This window comes from Rhinopithecus bieti, unplaced genomic scaffold (genome assembly GCF_001698545.2).
Source record: "Rhinopithecus bieti isolate Rb0 unplaced genomic scaffold, ASM169854v2 scaffold_315, whole genome shotgun sequence".
In the NCBI taxonomy this organism is placed as follows: Eukaryota; Metazoa; Chordata; class Mammalia; order Primates; family Cercopithecidae; genus Rhinopithecus; species Rhinopithecus bieti.
Window position 1 is genome coordinate 3637083 of NW_016803481.1, and position 24424 is coordinate 3661506.

At 39.5% G+C, this 24424-nt stretch overlaps 1 protein-coding gene and 1 long non-coding RNA gene across 6 annotated transcripts in view; one reads left to right on the forward strand and one right to left on the reverse strand.

Moving 5' to 3' along the window:
- Positions 1–5780, forward strand: part of LOC108537726 (uncharacterized) — a 38584-nt gene extending 32804 nt beyond the window's left edge. Inside the window, exons 3-4 of the long non-coding RNA XR_001887912.1 lie at positions 734–803; positions 3594–5780. This is a non-coding gene — a long non-coding RNA (uncharacterized LOC108537726). The remainder of the gene's footprint in view (positions 1–733; positions 804–3593) is intronic.
- The window catches only part of BNIP3L (BCL2 interacting protein 3 like), a 27114-nt gene continuing 6631 nt past the window's right edge, over positions 3942–24424 (reverse strand). The window contains exons 1-7 of one of the 5 annotated variants that reach the window (XM_017885363.1): positions 20844–20936; positions 20458–20534; positions 19929–20112; positions 15731–15803; positions 8936–9039; positions 8665–8814; positions 3942–6699 (exon numbers count right to left, since the gene is read on the reverse strand). In XM_017885363.1, coding sequence (XP_017740852.1) covers positions 6651–6699; positions 8665–8814; positions 8936–9039; positions 15731–15803; positions 19929–20092 — 540 coding nt within the window. In that variant the 5' untranslated portion in view covers positions 20093–20112; positions 20458–20534; positions 20844–20936 and the 3' untranslated portion in view covers positions 3942–6650. Of the gene's footprint in view, positions 6700–8664; positions 8815–8935; positions 9040–15730; positions 15804–19928; positions 20113–20457; positions 20535–20843; positions 20995–24424 lie in introns of those variants that run through there. The other 4 variants (XM_017885372.1, XM_017885352.1, XM_017885379.1 and 1 more) reach the window with 4 other exon arrangements.

A 24424-nucleotide genomic window follows, 5' to 3' on the forward strand; every position in this document is an offset into this window, starting at 1 on the left:
GCAGGTCTGGCAGCCACTATGGGAACTTGAACTTGGTCCCCAAGACAATGGGGAACCATTTAAGGATTTCAAGTGACACCATGATCAGATTTGTAATTTAGGACAATGACTGTGGCTGCTGAGAGAAAAGTACAGAGCCACAGAACTCAGCTAGAAAGCCCTGGGAAGGAGGCAATCAAGGGCTCTGGGGCCTGGATTAGGTAGGGCAAGGTAGGAAAGGTCGGTGACACTCAGTGGTGTTTTGAAGGTGGAATTAACAGGTCATGGTGACTGACCTGATGTAGAAGGAAAGGAAAAAGAGTAATTGGCAAGTTTCTGGTTTGAGCAATTGAAGGCACCCTTGCGCCATTCACAGACACCATAAAAAGATGGGCACCTGGAAGAAAAGAGGAAGCAAGAGGTAGGGAGTTCTGGATGCACAGGGTTTGAAATGCCCATGGACGTTTGAATGGCCATGTCTAACAGGTGGCTGGACATATGGGTCTGGAGTTCAGGGGAGATCAGAGTTGACTACAGTCATGGGCATCATTTCTCCCACACCTGAGGACCAGTGAACTGCGTCTTGGCTGTGCATCAATCACTTTTGGAGCTTTTATTAAAAACTGTGTTTCTTTCCTTACCAAGTATGTCCATGATTTTTCCTTACTTCTACTAGGAGTGGGAGTAGCAGACAGGACATTGTGTAAGTGGGGTAGAGGTCAAATTCACTGAGATTGAGCTTTTGTTTTTGCAGAGCATTTTGAAGAATGACGAAGCCCCAGAGGAGGTGTATCTTTTCCTGAGTGGCAACCAAATAATTTCTGGTAGGATTTGTAGCCCCTCTTCTCTCACACCAAGTTTCCAAGCCCATTTCGTTGGGACAAACTTCAAACTGGCATTTCAAAGCCTAAGAACTAACCAGCAGCTTAACAATCAATTACTGCTTATTCAAAACCCTTTGACTGTTATTTCAGTTATTTATAGGACTTGCTATAGTCCATTTACTTCTGATGACTCTGTTGTCCCAACTGAAGAAATGAGCTCTTCGGCAAGACTGATTTTCTCTTGATTTGAATTTATAAATTGGCTAATTTCATGACCTTAAAGTTTGTATTTTTACCACTAGGTCAGAAATAGTAACAGATGAAGTAAAGGACATGGTAATCTTTACAAACTCTTTCCTCCCCCTCTAAAGATTTTGTTACATTTTACAATTAGTTTATAAATGTGGTAATACTATGAACTTCACACCTCTCATGAAGCAGTGGTACAAGAAATAATTGAAGGGCTAAAATACGTAAAAGCAAAAACATCAACAATGGGGCCCACTGGCTTCCTGAAGATCAAGCTTTTGTGATGTGGAATCTCAGCTCACCTAAACCCAGAATTTATATTTTTTTCTCTGCATTCTGTTCCATTATCTTGGTCCATTTACATTTTTGATGCACTACCAAAGTAATATTTATAAAATGTCCATAGTGTCTATTCCTCATTCACCCATCCTTTTTTTTTTTTTTTTTTTTTTTTTTGAGACAGGATTTCACTGTTGCCCAGGCTGGAGTGCAATGGCACAATCACAGCTCATTGCCGCCTCAACCTTCTGGGTTCAAGCAATCCTCCCACCTCAGCCTCCTGAGTAGCTAGGACCACAGTTGTGTGCCACCATGCCCAATCAATTTTTTGTATTTTTTTGTAAAGATGGGGTTTTGCCATGTTGCCCAGGCTGGTCTTGAACTCCTGAGCTCAAGCAATCCTCCCGCCTTGGACTCCCAAAGTGCTGGGATTACAAGCATGAGCCACTGCACCTGGCTCCTGCCTTTTTTTTTTCAGACACGGTGTCGCTCTGTCACCCAGGCTGGAATGCAGTGGTGCAATCCTAGCTCACTGCAGACTTGACCTCCTGGGCTCAAGCAATCCTCCCTCCATCAGTTTCCGAATAGCTGAAACTACAGGTGTGTGCTACCATGCCTGGTTAATATTTTTAATTTTTAGTAGAGATGGGGTCTTGCTATATTGCCCAGGTTGGTCTCAAATTCCTGGGCTCAAGTCATCATTCACCCATTCCTAATCCTGAACCACAATTTACTAACAGCAACTGTAGCATTAAAAGGTCCACAGAGAGCACCATGGGCAGCCCGTTGGCTTGACTCATGAGACAGCTGAAGCTCAAAACATCATGTCACCCAGGCTGTGAAGCAGCGGATCCCAGTCCACCTGCCTGGTGCTTCTGGCTGCACTGGGGAATGAAGGCAGGAGCCATTGTAAGGCTTTGAGGATTTCAGCATTAGTTCCTGTCTCCGTCCAGAGAAGGAGATACTTCTACTTCTCTGGGAAACAACTCTGTCTTCCTTCATCATCGACCTCTGCCTTCTCTTCAAACATGGAGAAACTGCAGCCACCAGACGCAGGTTTCCTCACTTTCCATTTCTAACTGATCTCTCCTCACCCCTTCTCACATCTTCATTTCTTGTCATCAATGTCTGGGTTGTGTAAACTCCACCTTTCCAAGGCTCACTCCCCACTGAGTGCTTAATTACATTTCCTTCCTCTCACTCTGGGAGGGAGTAGGTCCCACTATTCCATTATCGATCTGCTCCCTCCGCAACTCTAATATTTCCCTCTGCTCTCTCTCCTTAGCCTACACATTGACCCGTCTCTATTCCCAACCTAAGCCAACAATCCTACAATTCTGTCTCCTCCTCAGAAACTCCCCCCTTGTTTTCTTAATCATGAAGTTTATTCAGAAAAGCCAACACTTCTTGCCATTCATTCACTGACCCGACACAATCTTATCCAGGATCCCTCTTTCACTCCTACAGAAAATGCTCTTGCAAAGATCAGCACAGATCCAACTGCCATATTCCAAAGCTTCTCGATTCATCTTACTTCACCACGAAACATGGTCACCTCCTACTTTGGGGGTTCTGTGATACCAACAATATCATTCACTTCGAACTTCTCTTCTGCTCAGCCTTCAAATGTTGGGCTTTCCCGTTATTTGAATAACTTTCTTCCTTGTCCATTGTCCAATATAATGCACGGGTCTGTGTTTTACTTTCACTCCAGACCCTTCTCCTGGGTTACAGTTCTATCTAATAAGTGTCCATCAGAAGTCCCTCAGACATTTCATGTTCAATGCACTCAAAACTGAAATCCTCCCTCTTTGCTCCTACCACTCCATTTCTTCTCCTGTCCTCCTTTAATGGGATCAACCCATGTTTTCAGGACACACACACACACACACACACACACACACACACACACACACACACAAAGGAATACACATGCCTTCCTCTCTAAGTCACCTTCTGACCAGTTTACTTCCGCTTTGTTTCTCATACATATCCTGGCCCACCACTGCCAACCCCAGGGTGACAGCCCAGGGCAGGCCCTAGCTCCTCACCTAGAGAACTGATTGATCTCCTCTGGTACTCTCTCACCAGGTGGCTTGACTGTCTAAAATATACATCTTAAATCACCTCCCTGTTTAAAAGAAGTAAACCCCCAAAGGTATCCCTGATGAAGTGTGACCCCTGGGAAGGCACACACATTTCAATTAGGTTCAATACTAACCTACATTTTTCAGTTTCCTCTGTATCCATCCTGTTTTTCAGGCACATGGAACTTCCAGTTCCTTCTGGATCCACTTTCGCAGGTGTCCCCACCACCATTCCCATCAGGGCACACTCCGCGTCCCTCTTGTACTTCCGGAGCACTCCCCCCGTGAGCACCCTCCTGCCACCACCTGGAGGCAAATGCTCTGAATGCCACAGTCCCGAGGCACTCACAAATGCTCACAGCTCGGTGACTGTCCCCACAGAACACTGTTCACACCCTGAGCACTGTCAGCAACTCCACTGCTGGGGAGCCAGATGACTGGAAGGCTGTGCACAGGCGAGGAGGCCTCATCGCCCGAAACTCCCAGACAAGACATACGACAGAAAAATGATATACTGACAGGGAAAGTTTTGTGAGAGCTTTAATGGCACAAAATGTTTATAGCTACAAGTTATGCATGTATTGTAAACTGTATATAATGGTACAAAGTGCTAACTAAAATAGATGAAGAATGCATAATCACTTTGGCTCAGTTAATTCCAATAATTTCCACAATGGGTTCATGAAAAAACTTATCTGCCTGGCTAAGTCTTCAATTCTCATTTTTTTAGAATAGTAAGTATTTTTACTGCAATCACGGGAAGTTGTTGCACTTTCCAATGTGCAAGTTTGTGCAGTTTTGCTCTTGATTCTATTTACAAACATCTTAAGCCAGTTTTCATCAAACATATGAAAATGAAGCCTGCCTTTTGTCTCCAAATTGTAAACAGGTGTAAAGCTTTTAAAACATTAATCTCACAACTTCCACTGTTAATTGTTGAATTCTCCTTTCCAATCCACAATGTTTTCGTTCAACACAAATCTGGGGGTAGCAGTAAAACGTCCATCCCGTGTGTTAGGGCTATAGATACACACTACACGCTCTCATAATAAATTCTACTGTGATGATGTATTCATGTTTTAAGCAATTTTCCATAATTTCATTGAGGCTTTAAGAAAAAGGGCAACACTACGTCTATTTTTAACATTGAAAGAAATCATAAATATACCCAGGTTCAATGGCACTACTGACAGAACTGCTGCTGAACGTGGAAAGAGCACAGTGCACTAGCTGTAAGAAGTCACTTTCAGGTAAAGTATAATTTTACTTTCGCCCCGTAATACCAATTGTAATAGAAATTGCATACTGTAGCAGTTTAGCTAGTCAGTTCTCCTAACTTTCCGGCCTTTCCAATTTTATTCAGGCTTTTCAAAAATCAGTGAGCCATTGGATTTACTTTCTTCCCAAAGAAATTCAAATATGAACACTTGAAATAAATAGGTTATAGAAGGCAAATCAAGTGTTACCAGGTTTAAGAGTAAGACAGAAACACAGTCTAATAAAAAGATGTCCAAAATTATTTAGACATCAAATGCTAGAAAGAAAAAAGAAAATGACTTGCAAAACTATTTAGGATATATCATCTTTCTTAAAGATAGCCAGCTATATTCTTGAAAAAAGATAAACATTTTCTTGTTTAATCTGTATGTTATTTTCCACTATAACACATCAATTTTACAAATGTTGATGTGAGAGAGAGAGTTAGATAGTTTCTGCAAACTGGCAAACCTGGCTGTCAGTGTTTTTATTCAAGTTGACCTGATGCACTTTATAGATTGCTAGTTTTAAAATTAACAATGGTTCTCTAAAGAGTCAATATCAATGTCTATATCATAAACATTAATTATTTATATATAAAACATGTGGTATCCTTCGGAGTCATACTGGATGTTCTGAAATCCAAGAAAATCTACTAGAGATAACTGGTCATCCTGATGCTTTCTAACAATTTGGTCCTAAAGCTTCACATTTTAGAAATGAATGAACAAGTGTATCATTGAAGGAATCTGTTGAGTCTTCTGAACTTCAAGAGTTTTACCATAACTGAAAAGACGGCTACATGAGAAAATGACCAATGCCTGCAGTCGCAGGAATCACCTTGGGAAGACTGTACAGTAAACATTAATCAGTGAGAGATCAGAAGGAAACAAATGGCATCTTTTCAGAACGCTGTCAACTGTTCCCACAACCCAAGTCTGTTTTTCCAAGTTGCACAACTGCTTGGAATAACTCTGAAACAATTATCTTCAGAGTTTAAAGGCTTCAGAGTATAGGTGATGCTTCCTAAAACAAGAAGCCTGTATTAACATCACAAATTGGAATTCATTCCAAAGCCTCTTCTTAGAGAAAAAAAAAAAAGGAATAAAAAATAAAAAATTTAAAGTCATGAAAATCCACATGCAGCTAATTAACATAAAAAATATCAAACACACACACAAAAATCTCGAAAAGCAATTTCATATATTTCTAGGCCTGAGACGTTCCTTATCAGAAAGAAAGATTCTACACCATAGAAAAGACAGCATTACAACAGACTAGTATGAAAATCTGCTGATGTATTTCAGTTCTTATCCTATTTCATACCTATTATTATACAGCTTGCCTCCTATAAATTAAAAGGCGCTATTAGGAGGCTTAGACAAAAAAAGTGGCTCCAAAGCTGGTTTAAAATAATTTTTTTATTGCCCAGGATATTTTTTTCTTGTGTCTTGCTTTTTTTTTTGTTTTCTTTTAATAACTATCAACGCAAACTGAGGGAAGCTTGCCTTTGTCTTGGGGGAAAAAAACAACTAGACAATAAGCTTCTTTTACATCATTTGCTAACCTGATCTCGTTTTAAGAGAGAGATGGTAGTTATGTTGCAAGAGTAAAATTTATACCATGAATGATACAGGTCTAGTCTGGTGGTACTAATTAGAGATAATAGCATTGTTGACAAAATTATAATCTGCTGGTGGCATTTGCGGAAAAGAAGCCCTTGCAAATTTCTAAACAACAGTAAACTCTGTTAGGAAATTCTAAAATGTCTTACAGGCCAAAAAGGGTATAAGGTTAGTAAAATGTCTCAACAGAGTTTGAATAAAATACTGGATTGGAGAGTTACTGGAATTGGATATGTAAAAACAGGGTGGTAGGTTGGGTCATGCTTACAATGGTCTCAAGTTCAAATAAGCTACTGTGACAATACACCACTTCACAGGTCACACGCATTTCCAGGGGCTTTTCCTTTCCCTCAGTAGGTGCTGGCAGAGGGTGTGCTCAGTCGCTTTCCAATATAGATGCTGAAAGGAAGCAGAGGTATCATGTTTCACCTGTTTCAACAGTTCTACACCAGCTTGTCCACAGTCTGAACTCTACTTAACACTCTTCAGTCTTTGTAAAAGGCTCTAAAGGTTTGTGGGCACCGCTCCCCAAACTAACATGAAATCATCGCTGACTTTCTTAAAACCAGTCACCAGCCCAGCCAAACTGGTTTTATATGATTCTGTTTACTCTTTAAATTGGGGCTCCACAGCGAAGGGGTAGTGATTAGACAAAGTAAAGCCAGAGAGAACAGATCCCTCCACAGAGTAAATAAAGCAGCCCAACTCCTTCAATATGTTTCCCTTTGGTGGACAGAAGGTTCTACTGACACAAAAATATAGTAATATGTGAAATCATTTTGGTGCTCTATGTAGGAAAAAAAAAAAAAAAAAAAACCCTTAAAAGCTGTCAGTGCTTTAAAGGCAGCTCTTACTAGTAACTCTTAAGGATTAGGGGCCTTATAATACTTTTTCAGGCCAACCAAGTATTTGGCCTCTTCAACAGCAAAAGCAGAAGGGAAGTTAAGGAAAATATGTAACAAGCTTCACCTCCAGTGCAATTAAAGCAACCAACTTTTTAAACCCTCTTTTTACATTCATCTATAGCAATAGTTATACTTAGAGCCAAGACAAACAATCTGAAGATGACTGAAAGAGAGACGGCAAGGTACAGAAACCAACCGCTTAAGGGCAATGAACTGCTGTATAGGTAGCAACGTATTAAACTCCTATACCTGCCCCATATCGACCCCCACGCAGCGGTCACACACTGCTCTTCTGCACAAATCCCTTCTAGGTTGCTGTCTGTGATTACTGTCCTCGCCCTCACAAAAGCAGATCAAGCACCCAAGAGAGACAAGAGGGGCGTGTGGAAAGCTGTATGCAAGTTTCTGAGGTCGTGACTGAGCATCTCTCTCCAATACGCTGAGCTCCTTAAAGGGAAGAAAACAATGACCCACCTTCTGTATATCTTATATGAAAACGACCCATTGGGCATGCTTAGAGCACAACATATGTCTTGAAAAAAATTAACAGCTACTGTTTAACTCCTAAAATCTTAGAGAAGTGTAATTCCTCAATTGTTTAAATCAAGGAAAAAAAGCAATTTATTTAAAAGATGTGGCTGAAAAACTAATGAATTACACATAAATATGAGGTCGATTTTAGCAAAATAAATGAAAATACTACAAAGTTAAAAAAGGAAAAAATGAGCACCAATCAACCTACCAGTTTCATTTAAAAAAACCGTTCAATGTAATCATGTATTTTCCCATATGAAAAAAGTATTTGCATTGACCACAAAATTTACATGTTAAAGATTAGTTTAGTTCAAAATTACTCAAGATTAAACAACAAAACCCAAAAGAAAATCAATCACAGAAGAGTCCAGTTAAAATGATCATTTAGGAGATTAATAGGAACATCTTTTCTTTTTTTTTGAGATGGAGTCTTGTTCTATCCCCCAGGCTGGAGTGCAGTGGCATGATCTCTGCTCACTGCAACTTCCGCCTCCCATGTTCAAGCGATTCTCCTGCCTCAGCCTCCCAAGTAGCTGGGACTACAGATGTGCACGACCACGGCCAGCTAATTTTTGTATTTTTAGTAGAGACCAGGTTTCAACATGTTGGCCAGGCTGGCCTCGAACTCCTGGCCTCAGGTCATCCACCCACCGTGGCCTCCCAAAGTGCTGGGATTACAGGCATTAGCCACCACACCAGGCCAAACATCTTATTTTCAAGTAAGAAAAAAAACCTCTACTATTATTAAAAATGCTTATTTGTAGAACAATTGTGTACCCACTTTAATCATTCTTAAGTTAACCTTATTTGCACTGAAACATTAAAAGTAAAGCAGTAAAAACTGCTTTCACATACATTTCTTCAATCCGAAAATAAAATAGGATAAAATGAATGGAAAAAACTTCAAGAGTTGGCCAGTACTTACCCTAGCCCCAAAGCCAAAACATGAGAAAGGAAGAGAGATGGAATGAAGACCTTCAGAAATTCTGCAGAGAAAATACCCCCTTTCTTCATGGCTCCACTTTTCCTCATGCTTAAAGACACAGAACGTTTAGGGTGTCTGAAGTGGAACTCCCTGAGAAAGAAATTCAGAGGCAGATGTCATTTGCTGAAAATATCGCGGGGATTACCATCCATTACCTATAAGCAGGTGCAGATCAACTGTGTCCACCGACAAGAAACATGTGAGAACTCACTTGGGTGGAATGTTTTCGGGTCTACTGGACCAGTCTGACACCCAGTCCGCACTTTTCTTCAAAGCCTCAACTTCCTTCTCTCCTTCTACAACTTCTTCTTCTGACTGTAAAGAATAATTCAAAGTTTAAGAAAAAAAGGAAGACCAATTCCTCCTAATACAAAGACAAGTCTGGACAGGAAATATACCAAACTCATAAGGTTGCGTCTCAGCAATTTTAGATAAGAAACAAGCTGTGGCCGGGCGCGGTGGCTCAAGCCTGTAATCCCAGCACTTTGGGAGGCCGAGGTGGGTGGATCACGAGGTCAGGAGATCGAGACCCTCCTGGCTAACACGGTGAAACCCCGTCTCTACTAAAATACAAAAAACTAGCCGGGCGCGGTGGCGGGCGCCTGTAGTCCCAGCTACTCGGAGGCTGAGGCAGGAGAATGGCGGGAACCCGGGAGGCGGAGCTTGCAGTGAGCCGAGATTGCGCCACTGCACTCCAGCCTAGGCGACACAGCGAGACTCCGTCTCAGAAAAAAAAAAAAAAAAAAAAAAGAAACAAGCTGTTTTCTAAAAAATGCTGAAAAATAATCTAAGATCAGAGTATGTAATATCTTCAGAACAACCTGAGTAAGCTTTACTGTTGGGATATCTAAGCACAGCATAGGAACTGGAAAAAGACTGTATTTTGGGATGTAATGCTAACTGAAGTATGAAAAACCTCGATAAGAGTTATATCTGGGCGATACTTATAAGGAGGTCCATTATATTATTCTCTCTTGTATGCACTTAAAATTTCTGTAATTAGGCCGGGTGCGGTGGCTCGCGCCTGTAATCCCAGCACTTTGGGAGGCTGAGGCAGGTGGATCACTTGAGGTCAGAAGCTGGAGATCAGCCTGGCCAACATGGTAAAACCCCATCTTTACTAAAAAAAAAAAAACAAAAAAAACAAAAATTAGCTGGGCATGGTGGCGGGTGCCTGTAATCCCAGCTACTTGGGAGGCTGAGGCAGAAGAATCACTTGAGTTTTGGAGGTGGAGGTTGCAGTGAGCCGAGATCCAGCCACTACACTCCAGCCTGGGCAATAGGGTGAGATTCTCTCTAAAAAAAAAAATTCATAATTAAAAAAATAAAAGGAAATAAAAGGATATGCTAAAATAAAATGAGAAGTAAAACAAAATAAGTGAGAGATGTGATGAGGAAATAAATAATAGTATTTACTGAGCACTTAAAGGGGCAAATATTATTCCAAGCATGCTACATGCATTAACTTTTTTTTTTTTTCCTGGAGATAAGGTCTCGTGTGTCACCCAGGCCAGAGTGCAATCATAGCTTACTGCAACCTTGAACTCCTGGGCTCAATTAATTCTACCTTAGCCTCCCAAGTAGCTGGGACTATAGGTGTGTGCCACCACGCCCAACTAATTTTTGTATTTTTTAAAGAGACAGTGTTTCACTACGTTGCCCAGCCTGGTCTTGAACTCCCAGGCCCAAGGGATCTTCCCCGCCTCAGTCTCCCCAAGTGCTAGGATTACAGGTGTGAGACACTCTGCACCCAGCCACATGCATTAACTTTCACCTTGCAAAAAACAACCCTATAAAAATAGGAATTATTAAAATCCCATTTTACAGATGAGGAGACTGAGACATAGATTAAATAATTTGCCTAAAGTTCCACAACCAGTACATAGCAGGGCCAGTATTCAAACCCAAGAACACTGTATAGAGAGGTCCTACTGTTAAGCACCAGGGTTGACTCTCCAGAAGGAGATTATATTTTTAGGAGAAATTGCTATGCAAACATTTTCCAAGGTTTCGAAACTATGTTAGTCAAAAGTTTTTTGGAATAATTCATAATAAGTTGAGTCAGAATTTAACATCTGTCATATCAAATAAAATAAAAGATGTGATTTTAAAAAATTGCTAATGATAACCTAAAGTTTCAGGCCAAGAACAATTAACATTTCCAATAGCTCCCCTGTTAATAGAACCAAAAGGAGGGGAAAAGTCCTAAACATATTTATTTATTCAGTTATATTGATTCAGTATTATTTATTCAGTTTTCTTTTTGAGACGGAGTCTCGCTCTGTCACCCAGGCTGGAGTGCAGTGGCGCGATCTTGGCTCACTGCAACCTCCACCTCCTGGGTTCTAGCAATTCTCCTGCCTCAGCTTCCAGAGTAGCTGGGATTACAGGCACCTGGCACCACACCTGGCAGATTTTTATATTGTTTGTAGAGAGAGGGTTTCACCATGTTGGCCAGGCTGGTCTCGAACTCCTGACCTCAAGTGATACACGCATCTCGGCCTCCCAAAGTGCTGGGATTACAGGCGTGAGCCACCGCGCCTGGCCATATTCAGTTTTAAAGAATGTCCCCAAACCTAAGGGCCTCAAAACTAAGAAGCATTTTGACATTTTATTTTGTTTGACTGGGATTCACTCTTTGACTAAAGCTGTCATTCTTTTCAGTAGGTAGCTAAGAAATGCAGAGTCTGACATATTCACATGACTCTTTTTTGACAGGTCTAGTTCTCTGTGAAATAGCTACCCCAGGACAGGAGCTTCAGACGGGGCAAAGTAAAACCCCTGTGCGTTGTCTACTGCTCGTTAGTACCATTCTTATCTAGTTCTGCTGAACTTGGCAAATTCCGCTGAATGACACAATGTAGCATTTAGGATTAAGCTCTTTCCATTGGCTATTGAGATTACTCAGAATCATGAGTTGGCTCTTTGGAGTAACACTGAAATCATCCCAAATCAAAAACAAAAAACGGTTACAATTTACTTGCAAATCAGTTGCTGTGCACACAGTATCTGACTATACTCAACATACTGCAGGTCGTTTCTGTTTAGTTTCCTGCTTTGGCCTCACAGTTCTCTCTTTAAACCTGCTCAAAGATTTAACAAGTTAATATTTCATAATTCCTGACAGAATGAAAACGCAGTAAGATTTTACGCTCTAATTTTTGTTTTCAAGAGGATGGAATTTTCTCAGTTGAGTGAAGCAAAGTTACCTCTGAACAAGTGTTTTCAAAAGAAAACAAAACAAAAAAGAACTCCAGATAAATTTCTCAACTTATTCTAACACTTTAAGAGTGGTAAGCTTTCCCCATTTACTACCGCTCTGTGCTTCCTTTTATTAGTCTTAAATTTGCCACTTTCAGGTTTTAAACTGCCTTCCAATTCTTAGAATTCCAGAATATGGTAAAAACGTACTTAATCTAATTATGTAAGATTTGTGCTTTTAAAATCAATAATCCTCTCTCTATACCTACATCTATTCAAAGATTCTGGCTGGGCACTGTGGCTCACGCCTGTAATCCCAACACTTAGGGAGGCTGAGGTGGATGGATCACTTGAGGCCAGGAGTTTGAGACGAGCCTGGCCAAGAGGACAAAACCCTGTCTCTACTAAGAATACAAAAATTAGCCAGGCGTTGTGGTGCACACCTGTAATCCCAGCTTCTTGGGTGGCTGAGGCAGTAGAACTGCCTGGAAACAGAGGTTGCAGTGAGCCAAAGCCACTGCACTCCAGCCTGGGCGACAGAGTGAGGTCCGTCTCAAAAACAAGAAACAAAAACAAAGATGATTCTGATCATTCTTGCCTGTTCTCTCACATGGAGTTCTTTATTTTCTAATCACTTAAGTTTTCCTTCTCTGGGTCCACCTCAAGGTCACTTTGTCCTCTAAATAGGGATATTAAGCTGTATACCATGATTCATGTACAGATAAAAATCACAGTTTTACAAGAGAGGAAAAGGAGGACACTTTCCGTTTGGATCATTTTTCAGTAACACTCAACACTGTGCTGGCATTTTTTGGTCCCAGAAACACAATGCAAAAATGTCTTCAATTAATAATCTATACTGCTTCTCGGACTTTTGGCTAAGATCAAGTGAAAAAACAATCTACAGTCTGTTTTCTGATACAAAACTGAGACTCTTGAGAATGATCATCCCAAAAGCAGTTTCATGATCTTTTTCCTAAGTGCACACTGCCTTAGGCGGAAATTCCCCACACCATAACTCAGCAGACATTTCTCAGTTCATTCTCGTGGCTTTGTGAGCTCTCCTGTTAATCGAATCCACTTACTTAGTTCAGTAGAAAGAACAAGGGCCACAGACTGAGACCTGCTTTGAATCCTGGCTCTAACACTGACTTGCTTTGTGATCTTAGATAAGTAATTAGTACAAAGCCTCACTTTTTCCATTTGTCCATGGGGATAATATCACTGCTTTCACTGGATTGAGAACATTAAAAGAGAGGTGGGAATAGTAACTCATGTCTGTAATTCCAGCACTTTGGGAGGCTGACGTGGGAGGATCATTTGAGGCCAGGAGTTTGAAACCAGCCTGGGCAATATAGCGAGACTCTGTCTATACAAACAAAATAAAAAATTAGCCAGGCGTGGCAGTGTGTTCCTGTAGTCCCAGCTACTAGAGAGGCTGAGGCACAGAAATTGCTTGAGCCAGGAATCGGAGTCTGTAGTGAGCTATAACTGCACCATCGCACTCCAGCCTGGGTGACAAAGCAAGACCCTGAGACACTGTCTCAAAAAAAAAAAAAAAAAAAAAACCGAAAGAAATTGAACAACTAGAACATATCTAGTTAATGCTAGTAACTTTCCTTCCTCATCTTAGAAAAGCTTGAAAATGATATATAGTCCTTATAAACACATATAAAAACATTCTATAAGATGAAGTACAATAACAGGCCTTAACCTGTTTTTTTAAGTTTCCTAACCCTCAACTTTCTTCTTATTCAGCAAGAAAATCAATGTTCCCAAATCCTAAATAAATTAATTTTTAAATTATTGTTTCTTCCATTAAAAAAAGGCAATGTAAAAGGTTTTGAAAGTTTAAACTACACCTACTGACAGCTCCCTTATTAAGTCTTACTCAACTGCTAAAATCTCTCTCATAGGAGTTACTGTCTTTCTAAACTCTTCCCTTGGTTGAAACTGACCGATCTGATTGTCAACATAAAATACCTCCTCTTGATGACGGCCTATGCTCTCTTAGGGATTTGGTCCTGCGAAGAGATCAACACTGGCAAACCTGCCAAAGGCCAAAAACCTGACATTTTCTTTCTTGAATTTCAAAAATTCCTTTGGAATTCCAGGACAGATGCATTCGGCTCTAGAATTCCGTGTAAATTCAATATTCAGTTAAGCCTAATTGCACATCTGCAACTCTGTGAGCCAGGAAAGCACTTACCAAAGTGCTCCACAGAGTTATCAAGTTCTTAAGGGAAAAATGTATGCAGAGAAGAGCAAGAAAGTCTAAGGTCAAATAAGCTTGGGAAACATTTGGTTTAATTAAACCCATTTCTTTTTTTTTTTTTTTTTTTTTTTAAGAGACAGAGTCTTGCTATGTTGACCAGGCTGGACTCAAAACTCCTGGGGCTCAAGGGACCCTCCCGCCTCCACCTCCCAAGTAGCTGAGACTCAGGCAAGTGCCACCATGTCCAGCTTAAACTATAATCATTTCTTTACTGCAGGAACTGGTCAGAACTACTCATGCGACTACTAGGGTGAGAGTGTGGGGGAGCCTGGGGCTGCATTACTTTCCATTTATTTGACTTCAGGACTATCTTACAGAAATTCCCTTTGAACAAAATTCTTGAAAACACATTTTGGAAAATGCTAATCTAAACTTTAAGCTTTCTGTATAAAAGGTGATATGGATTGAAGAAATCCTCCTCAGGAAAGACCACAGCAAATAATTTGATTTCTCTCTTGGATTCCTTGGTACGCTTTCTGCTATAGAGACTTTGTATGCTTTCTTCTACATCAGCTATCACTTACTGCATGTGGCCAAACTGACATACATAAGCCTGCAACTCAAATGCTCCAGTCAGATTATCTTACTACATGACAGCCTGCTATTGTGAGCTTCTCTACAGTATAAAGCCTATCATCATAAAATAAATTCATGCTGAATCCATAGATTTTCGACATTTCAGAGGAAAGCAAAAATAGAGCATAGTAAAGTATGGAGGAACTCTGTGGCCTTCAGAAACAGAAAGAATACTGGGTGGATACACAAAATATTTCTAGTGCTCAGGACACAGCATATTGAAAACCCTACAAAACAAGGTTTTAGTTGCAACTCATTCAAAGGTTCATTCAATATTTTTCAAGCACCCTAAATACAGGAGAAAAGAAAATGGTTCCCATCCTCAAGAATTTGTACTCTAACGACACTTTCAGGTAATCTTACATATCAATAAAGTTAAAGGCTGGCCACGAGTATTCTAAATCATTAGCAAAAATTATATACTTACCATATTTTAAGTTTTATAACACAAACATTTGTAAGATTTTAATACTATATCCCTGTTTCCAACATTGTGAACTCCTAGTAAACAATATTTATCTTCAAGGAATCTTGCATAATTTAGATAAATTTTATGTCTACCTCTTGAAATTTATCTCAAAAGTCACTGCTTTGATTTCAGATGCATAAAAAAAAAAGTCTTCATGTCTAGTTCTTCATCTTCATTTATTCTGTGGTCTTAAAGCATCTATCTCAGTTTTTTCTACTTATAAACTCAAGAAACTAGCCTGGAGTATTGGCATGATTCATTATGGGCAAGAATTTTCCAATTCCTTTAGAGAGCCAAGGCCCCAAATCCTTAATTGTAAAGGAGTGCAACATGAACTATACCATCCTAAATAAGTTCCAAAATCAGAAATTCAGTAATAGCTTCAAACTATTCCTAAAAGTCTTCATGTTCTTTATTTTAGGAAAATATACTTACAGAATTTCCATCTTTCTTGTTTACTGTAAATCAGAATCCCCCCCACACACCTGAGAGCTATGGTCCCTGCTGGTGTGCATTTCCACATCAAACATGATCTGCCCATCTTCTTGTGGCGAAGGGCTAGAAGAGAAGGAATTTAGCTATCAGTTTTAATTCTCACTTTGTCAAATGACTTAGTCTCTACTGGAATTTAGAAAATTAAAAGTTACAGCAGTATGGCTTTGAAAAAGCAAATTAGAAAATATAATATCATGACCCCATACAAGAAAAATGTATGTGATATTAAATGGCTAAATGAAAATGAGCATTCTTACTCCCAAAATGTTCTGTACTTTTTCAGTAGTAATAAATTCCTTCAAAATGATACATTTGCAAAGGAAATACTACCTACAGACACAAACTGTCACATTTTCTTATATTTACTCTTTTGTCCATTAAAGGTAAAAAATCTTCAAATTCAGTAACTTTAGTTCAGAGTTCTTTTTCTCAAAGTTCCCTCATCACTAAATAATTCACCAGTAGTTCTCAAAGTGCATAAGGTCGTTCTCAAAGATGCTTTCAGATGGTCTTTGAGGTTAAAGTTCCTTTCTTAATACTAGTAGGATTTATTTGTCTTTTTCATTCTCATTCTCCCATGTGTACAGTGGAGTTTTCCAAAGGCTACATGATGTGTGATAGTAAAACAGTTAGAATGCAAGCGTGGATGACAACCAGCTGTTTTGTATTAAGCTGGGTGTTAGCGATTTGTAAACGTGTAAAACAATGCCACTATTCTTATTAACTTGGAGGGTTTATAGAAAATAGGTACTTTCACTAAAAAAAGTTACTTATGTTAAAATATTATTTTTGAATATGTATTTTCTCAGCTTTAATTTCTAATATAGTAAATATCAAAATATATGAACCCACAAACAAGTCCTTTGGGGTCCCTGATGATTTTTAGGAATGTAAAGATATGCCGGGCGCGGTGGCTCAAGCCTGTAATCCCAGCACTTTAGGAGGCTGCAGACGCCATCACAAGGGTCGGATGATCGAGCCATCCTGGCTCCTAACACGGTGAAACCCCGTCTCTATACTAAAAAATACAAAAATTAGACCAGGCGAGGAGCGGGGCTGTAGTCCCACTACTCGGTGAGGCTGAGGCAGGAGAATGCTGTGAAACCCGGAGGCGGAGCTTGCAGTGAGCTGAGATCCGTCCACTGCAACTCCAAAGCCTGGGCGGATCAGAGCAATACTCGTCTCAAAAAAAAAAAAAAATGTAAAGGTATACAATGACCGAAAACTTTGAGAACCACTATTTTACTTATTTCAGAAATATTTGCTTTGAGATATTTCAGAGTGAATTATATAAGCTTATATATTAATATAAAACCTTTATAATTGCATAAAATACATTCTTAGAACTGTAAAAATTTACAAATAAGTTTTAGACAAAACAACACGGTCACAAACTGCACTTGATGCAAGAGATGAACAGAATGTGCTAAGCTAATTTCTCAGCTTTATCAATGATTCCTTGTGTAAAAACTGAAAGTCACTGGGGATCCTTCACTACATACACAAACCCTCCCCCAAAATCTAAAATAGAAATAAAAAATATTTGAGGCTTAACTTGCTGAAAGGAATAGATATTAACTATAAAAGTTATCAAGAGTATGTATACAATGTTAATTAATGTACGGAAATGTTGGTGAGACTGACTCAGAAGTAAGATCGTCAGAAATTTATCTGACAGATGAGGCCTAGGAGTCTTTTAGACTGGTATAACTGACATAGGAGATTCTTAAATGGGGACAGGAAAAGAGAAAAGCTGGTTCTGCATCAAACAAACGACATATATATTTAGGAAATTTTTGTCTTGAACTAGCACAGGAGTCAACCAGAACTGGGCACTCCTGGTGGCCTCAGTTTACTATCTTGGTGCTCATAACACTGTTGGGTTCACAGCTACACATCCGGGTAAGGGTCAGCCTTACACAGCCTTGACCAGGTCAAGGCAGTCAGGGTGACAAAGTCAAGAATCCTATGGAAGCATCGCTCTGCTTCCATATGCTTCTTCACACTGGCACCAACCTCTTCTCTAAACTGTTTATTTCCTCCTAACAATTTGGAATGCATTAGAGCTTCACCCATGGCACATATTAGAATTGGCTGGGGAGCTTTTAAAATATTGAGATGTCTCTACCCTGCCCCTGTCAACCAAAATGAGAAGTTCTTGAGATGCAGTCCGTGTGCTGGCATTTTTAAAAGCTCCTGGGTGAATCTAGTGTGCCGTCAAGGTGAAAACCCCTGTGACAGGATGGAAGGCAAAGCAGAACACACTGGGGTTCCCAGCTAACAATCCTTGCAGCAACACAAATATTTCTATGCAATAATTTTTAAGTTGAAAATATACATAGATCAGCTCTAGGACTGATACCCAACAACCCCAAAACTTTTCCCCCAACAAAAAACACTTCCCAGTGACTTTTCAAATACAGAGACGCATGGCAATTCAAATGACGTGAGTTTTGAAGACACTCCTCAATGGTAAAGCATGTTAGTCGGATATCCCAGAAGAGTACTGTTGCACACTCAAGTTCTAGGCGTTCTCTGAAAGATGACCACTAATTTAGGGGCTGGAGATACATAAGATGAGGGGTAGGAAAGTGTTCAAAAGCACTTGCCATGCCTCCTTCTCACATGCTTTAGCAACCTAAACTGAAACATGATCATGGGAGGGTGAAGGCATATTCAGTCACATGTAAAACTGCACCATAAATGAAATAAGATGAACAGACAGGTAAGCAGGTGACTTTTCTCTGCTCATTGACAGCACCATGTGAACAACAGGCTCATGGACACCATGGTACCAATGATCAAGGCCTACACACTTGAACTTAGAGTGAAAGCCTTGTTGACAGGCCATAACAAGCAGAAAACTTGAGAAACCCATCAGCGAGTTCCATAACATAAATACAAATCTTCATTCGGAAAGACAGACTAATGCTGTAGCTACTAGAATCAAGGGCAAGCTGTTCAGAAGAGAGCCATCTGTTCTGGTTCCGCTTATGACAAGAGCCATCCCAGGCTCTAAGAAACACAGGGACAAGTAAGGGATGACACGGGGGTGGCGGGGGTGCACAGTGTGCCACAGAGCCAACAAGCCAGTCCCCCCGCTGCCTTGGCAACATGAGTGGATCATAAGCCACTCAGGAAGCTGGACGTGATTTAACTCATTTCTCCTTTTTTTCACTTCTTCTGATAAGTAATAATATGTGCAATATACACAATTTTAGAAAATACAAAATGTTAAGAAGAAAATACCCATACTGCATTCCTAAAGATAGTCACTGTTTACATTTCCTTAATCTGCTTCCTGTGCGTTTGTATTTTATGGTTAACATCAGTTAACAACTACCCAGAAGGTCATCCAGTGACCCATAATGCTAACAGTGTAGCTGTCACTGAAACAAGAATTTTTTAAACATCATTTAATATCTAGCCCTTTTGGAAAAAAAACAGAAAAGTTTATACTAAAAAATAATGACCTGGTTTCATTCCACACACATATCTCATCGTAATCTTACTCTTTCACCATAAGCAGTCCTTAATCCATGGAACTAGTTTCTTCAGGTCAAACACAGAAAAATGAGGTCTGAAATAAAACATCCTCTGAGAAAGCAGAAGAGCCTTCAAAACTATCTTCACAGACCTTGGTTGGTGCTTCCAACTGTGCAAACATTGCTATAACGTGCAACGACCTGCAGGTCCTATGAGTCAAACATTTACTGAGTGTCTATTATGTGCCAGCACCATTACTGTGAAGCTAATAAAAATGAAACATGGCTCCCGCCCTTTGCAACATCAAGATCTAGAAGGGAAGACAGACATATACAGAGGTAACTAATTCAAGGCAGTCTGTGATCTGTGAAACAGGGATACAAAGGAAAATGGGGGAAAACTATATTAATTCTATAAATTAGCATTTACGCCACTGAATTTTTAAACCGATAAACTGCTAAAACAATATAATCTGGGTAAGAAAAATGACAATCTGGGGAAAAACAGTGGGCACTGAAGCATCTGTCAATTAGCTGTCTCATATAAACACAATATATATCTGTGCAATATATATTACACTGCAATATATCAGAAGGCATATTTTGCTAAGTGAAGATTTAGGCAAATAAATTTTTCCTAGAGAGAATGAGCCCTATAACCCACTCATTTCCTGAATTCCACCAAAACATGGGTCTCACTTACCTGTCACAGTGAGAACTGCCTCTTGAACTACTCTGTCCTGATTCATGTTGTGCATCCAGTAGAATCTTCTCCATGTCTCCATTGTGGATGGAGGATGAGGACGGTACGTGTTCCAGCCCCCCATTTTTCCCATTGCCATTATCATTGCCATTGCTGCTGCTCATGGGGAGCTCCACCCAGGAACCTGTTGGACAAGTCAGATAAGTTAACCACAGCAGAACTGAAATCTGTCATGTGCACACAGATGTGAACATGGTGAATCCAGATAAGAATTCTGACTCTTCTCAAACCAAAGGCAAAAGTATTCTGAAGAAAATAGGTAAGAATAAAAGTCTAAAGATCTATATAGTTCTGTTCCTGAAATATCTCATGCCATCAACTGAGAAGCAGCTCGAACTCTAAAACATCTCAGAAAATGTGTTTTCCAGTCAATATTCTCTCTGGGTAAAGCTTAGTTTATGATAACACTTTACTGAAAACTCTGAGGTTGCTTTTCAAAAAAAAAAATTGCCACTTTTAGGCTACTTACCTTTAATATTTTAGTTGGTGTATATATATACACACACACTTTCTTCATAGTCTACCTCATAAGCTACTCAGCTGTATCTGCTCCAGAAATGAAATAAATACATCACTTACAAATTTCATAAAAGGTCATCTAAGTAAGTTAGCAACTATATCCTACTTAGTGCAAACAACTGAGAAATTCCTAGAGAGGGAACCTAAATCCAATAGCAAAAATTTCAATTTGTACACAAATCAGGAGCATAAAATTAATGTGGCTGGTTAACTAAATCAGGTGATAATGCTAAAAATTCAGAAAAAAGCTTTAGCTCTATCTCACTGATTATTTTCTTCATTTCCTTTATATCTCATGCTTTCTAGTCTTTCTCCTTTTTTATACACTAAACATACCTTGTGAATTTGTATATTTTCTCTTCTCTCCCACGAGTTTCCACTTTCTAGGGTTTTCATTAAACCCTGTTGATGTGGGGGCAGAAACAACCGCCCATCAGCTACAGGCAAACACGAAAAGTTTTCTTGGACACAAAGTTGAAGGGGTGGAGCCACAGAAAAAGGGGATGTGCCACTGGTAATTCTGCATAGGTCTTGAAAATATTTATTGGTCCAATGAGTTTGCAAAACATATTAAGGTGCTTTAATTTTAGTAAGAGTTGAGGCCAGGTACAGTGGCTCACACATGTAATCCCAGCACTTTGGAAGGCTGAGGCACCAGGATTGCTTGAGTCCAGGAGTTTGACACTAGCCTGAGCAACATGGCAAGACCCTGTCTCTACGAAAGAATAGTAAGTAAATAAATAAATAAATAAATAGTTAACAGTAGCCAATAAACTAACTTCACAGTAAAAAGAGATAGTAGTATATTTTGTTCATAATTTCCATTTCTTACAATAAATTTTGTTTTAGAAAATGTAACCAAGTGGCTTGGTGTGGTCATCCCTCTAAACTCCCAGCAGAAGTGTTAGAGAGTTCCAGGGATGAACAAGGAGTTCCGTCAGTAAGTTAAAGTAAAATCATCAAAACTGGCTCAAACTCTAAAATGCACTCTAAATGTGGCGATGGCTACACCAGTTCCAGAGTGAATTCAACATCGCCCTCACAAGAAAGAAAACTCCAAGGCAGACGTAGCTGGGAATCTGACCCCATCACTTCCTGTCTACCTTTGTGACCTGAGCTTCAGCTTCCTCATTTGTAAACAGAGATAATAACAACACCGGGTGCTGTGAGGATTTAGTAGTATCAAGTGCTGGTAAATGGAAGATGCTCAGTTATACACTAGAATTTACATTTGTAAGTCCTTAGAACCCTTTTCTTTCTGTTTGAAGCAGCCCCAGTGGCTACCACCATCCCATAATCACCACCAATTCCTTAGGACTCTGCTGCCAAATGACAGAGCTGTACATCTCCATGGCCTCATTCTATACACACATAAAATGGACGCAGACTAAAGATAACTCAAAATGGATTAACAAATACAACTAGCAAAGCTAAGAGAGATCTAACATTGAAGATAATTTATCTAGAGTGCCTCTGGAGTGTATAAGAAATACGCCAAAAGCATCCCTAAATATAGAACTCTGTAAAATATTTCAACTGGAGAGAAAGGGGGTGGGGGAGACAATATGTATAAAAACAGTTTTTTTCTGACTCTCACTGTTTCTAGGATTTTCAAACTTATTTTTAAACCAATGGAACCAGTTCTTCTTGTATAGAAACCTAATGTGTACAATAGTAACAAACCAAAACCCAGAGCTGCTCTGACAGAAGCACAGCTAAGGAACCAGGAGTTCCAGATGGGTCTCTGTGGAAGCCAGTCTTCCCTAAAATACAATTAATGTTCACTTGAAGTAGCTGATCAAAGAGAAAAAAGGGTGTAACAAACAGTATCAGGTTTTCTGTTCCTTACTTTTGTCTTTCTTTTGAGACAGTCTTGCATTGTCACCCAGGTTGGAGCACAGTGGCAAAATCACAGCTCACTGCAGCCTTGATTCCTGGGCCCAAGCAATCCTCCCACCTCAGTCTCCCAAGAAGTTGGGACTACAGGGCACATGCCACCATGCTCAACTTATTTATTTATTTATTTTGTAGAGATGGGGTCTCCCCCTACATTGCCCAGGTTGGTCTCAAACTCCTGAGTTTCAGCAATCCTCCCACCTCAGCCTCCCAAAGTGCTGGGCTTACAGGTATGAGCCACTGCTCCCAGCCTGGTTTTTACTTTTTTGAAGGACTTTTAAATCAATGTCTGGATCCTATTTTCTTCATTAAAAACACGTAAGTAATCATAATCTAATATATACTTTAGGAACTTGAAAGAGACATACCTAGAACAGCTTAGAAAAAGTGATCTGTGCTGTGGCCTCCACACCCTGTAGCATAACTGAAAGCACTTCTACTTAAGGCAGACAATTTGTACTTGGCATACACTGGTATAGTTTGGTCAGGGGCTGAGACTGAAGCCAGGCTCCCACTCTCAGTTACAGCTGTTACCCTCGCACAGGGTACTTAACCTCTTTGTGCCTCAGTTTTCTCATCTATAAAACAGAGATACTAATTGTATCTACCTCGAAGACTTTTTTAGGAGGATTAAATGAATAAAGCACCCAGAACAATGAGAAAGGGCCCTAAGAAAGTTTTAGCTACTATAACTATATTCTGTATCATAGAAAAACCATTCCTTACTGGAAAAATGTGTTCCTAGAAAATGTAAACATCAATACATAAAATTAAAATTAACATCTCTCCCAACCTCCCATTCCTTCTCCCAAAGGAGCCACTTTTCACACTTTCACATGGAGACTTGCAGAGTTTTTTCCAATGAAATATAGGTCTGTTTTGCTTTTGTTTTATAAAGAAATGGAACTGCACCACACACACACACTGACATATTCTGTAAGTCGTTTTTCAGACGTCTTCCCTATCAATATATACTGACATTCATTCTTTCGAACAACTGCATTGCATCTCATCTTTTATAAAGATATACCATACTTTAACCATTATCTAAATGGCAATGGTTAACCACTACTCAGATGGTTGTTTCTAATACTTTGTTATTACAATCAGGGCTTCAGTGAACATTCTGGAGAATAATTTGCCAATATGTATTAACAGCCTTAAAAGGGTAGATTTCCTTTAACTCAGTAATTCTCTTTCAAAAATATCATCTATGGAAATACATAGTGGGTGCAGAGAGTTATGCACATAGGCATTAATTAAGAGGCTACATATTAATCTTTTGAGTAACATACAAAAAAAAAAAGTCTTCCTCAATAGATGAAAAACACATCCGTTTCCCATCACCTGATTCGTTCCTGATTTACAGCCTCAGAATTTCTTAGTATTCTAACTCTACCAATCCTCACAAAGCCCCTTTTTACTTGCAAAGGAAACAAGGCTAGATAAGACGTTTGTGCTGTCCAAGCAACACAAAGTAGAAAACAACCACAGAGTGAATTCTCTTCCTAATAATCAAGCTTGAAAACTAAAAGCTGGAAAGCTTTCTCTATTATTTAAAAGACTTTACAAATTAAGAGCTGTTCCTTATGCCAATCTGTACATAATATGCAATGACATGAGGTATCTTCTGGTTTGGGTTTATTGGGAATGACTAAGAGATTCAGAGAAACTTCTGTGAATGCTTCTCCATTCTCTAATATAATAGATCGTGAAGGGTAGTCCAATAATTGTGATTATACTCATTGCTGTATGTTGCATAATCTTTACAGTTTTATAATTACTAGTTCAATCCTCTTGCAAGAAGAAGAGGAGAGGAGCTTTGGGACAAGAGGAGGAGAGAATGAAGAGTAGTTCTCCTCATTTTTTCCCCCTAACTTTTAAAGGCCCACATGTAACTCTTTTCAAATTTCATTATATTTATATTCTTTCCTCAAAGCTTTTCATTCATTATTGAAAGGAATTCAGACCAGGCCAACAAGAGTCACTGGCATTCTTCTTAAATTAAAAAAAAAAAAAAA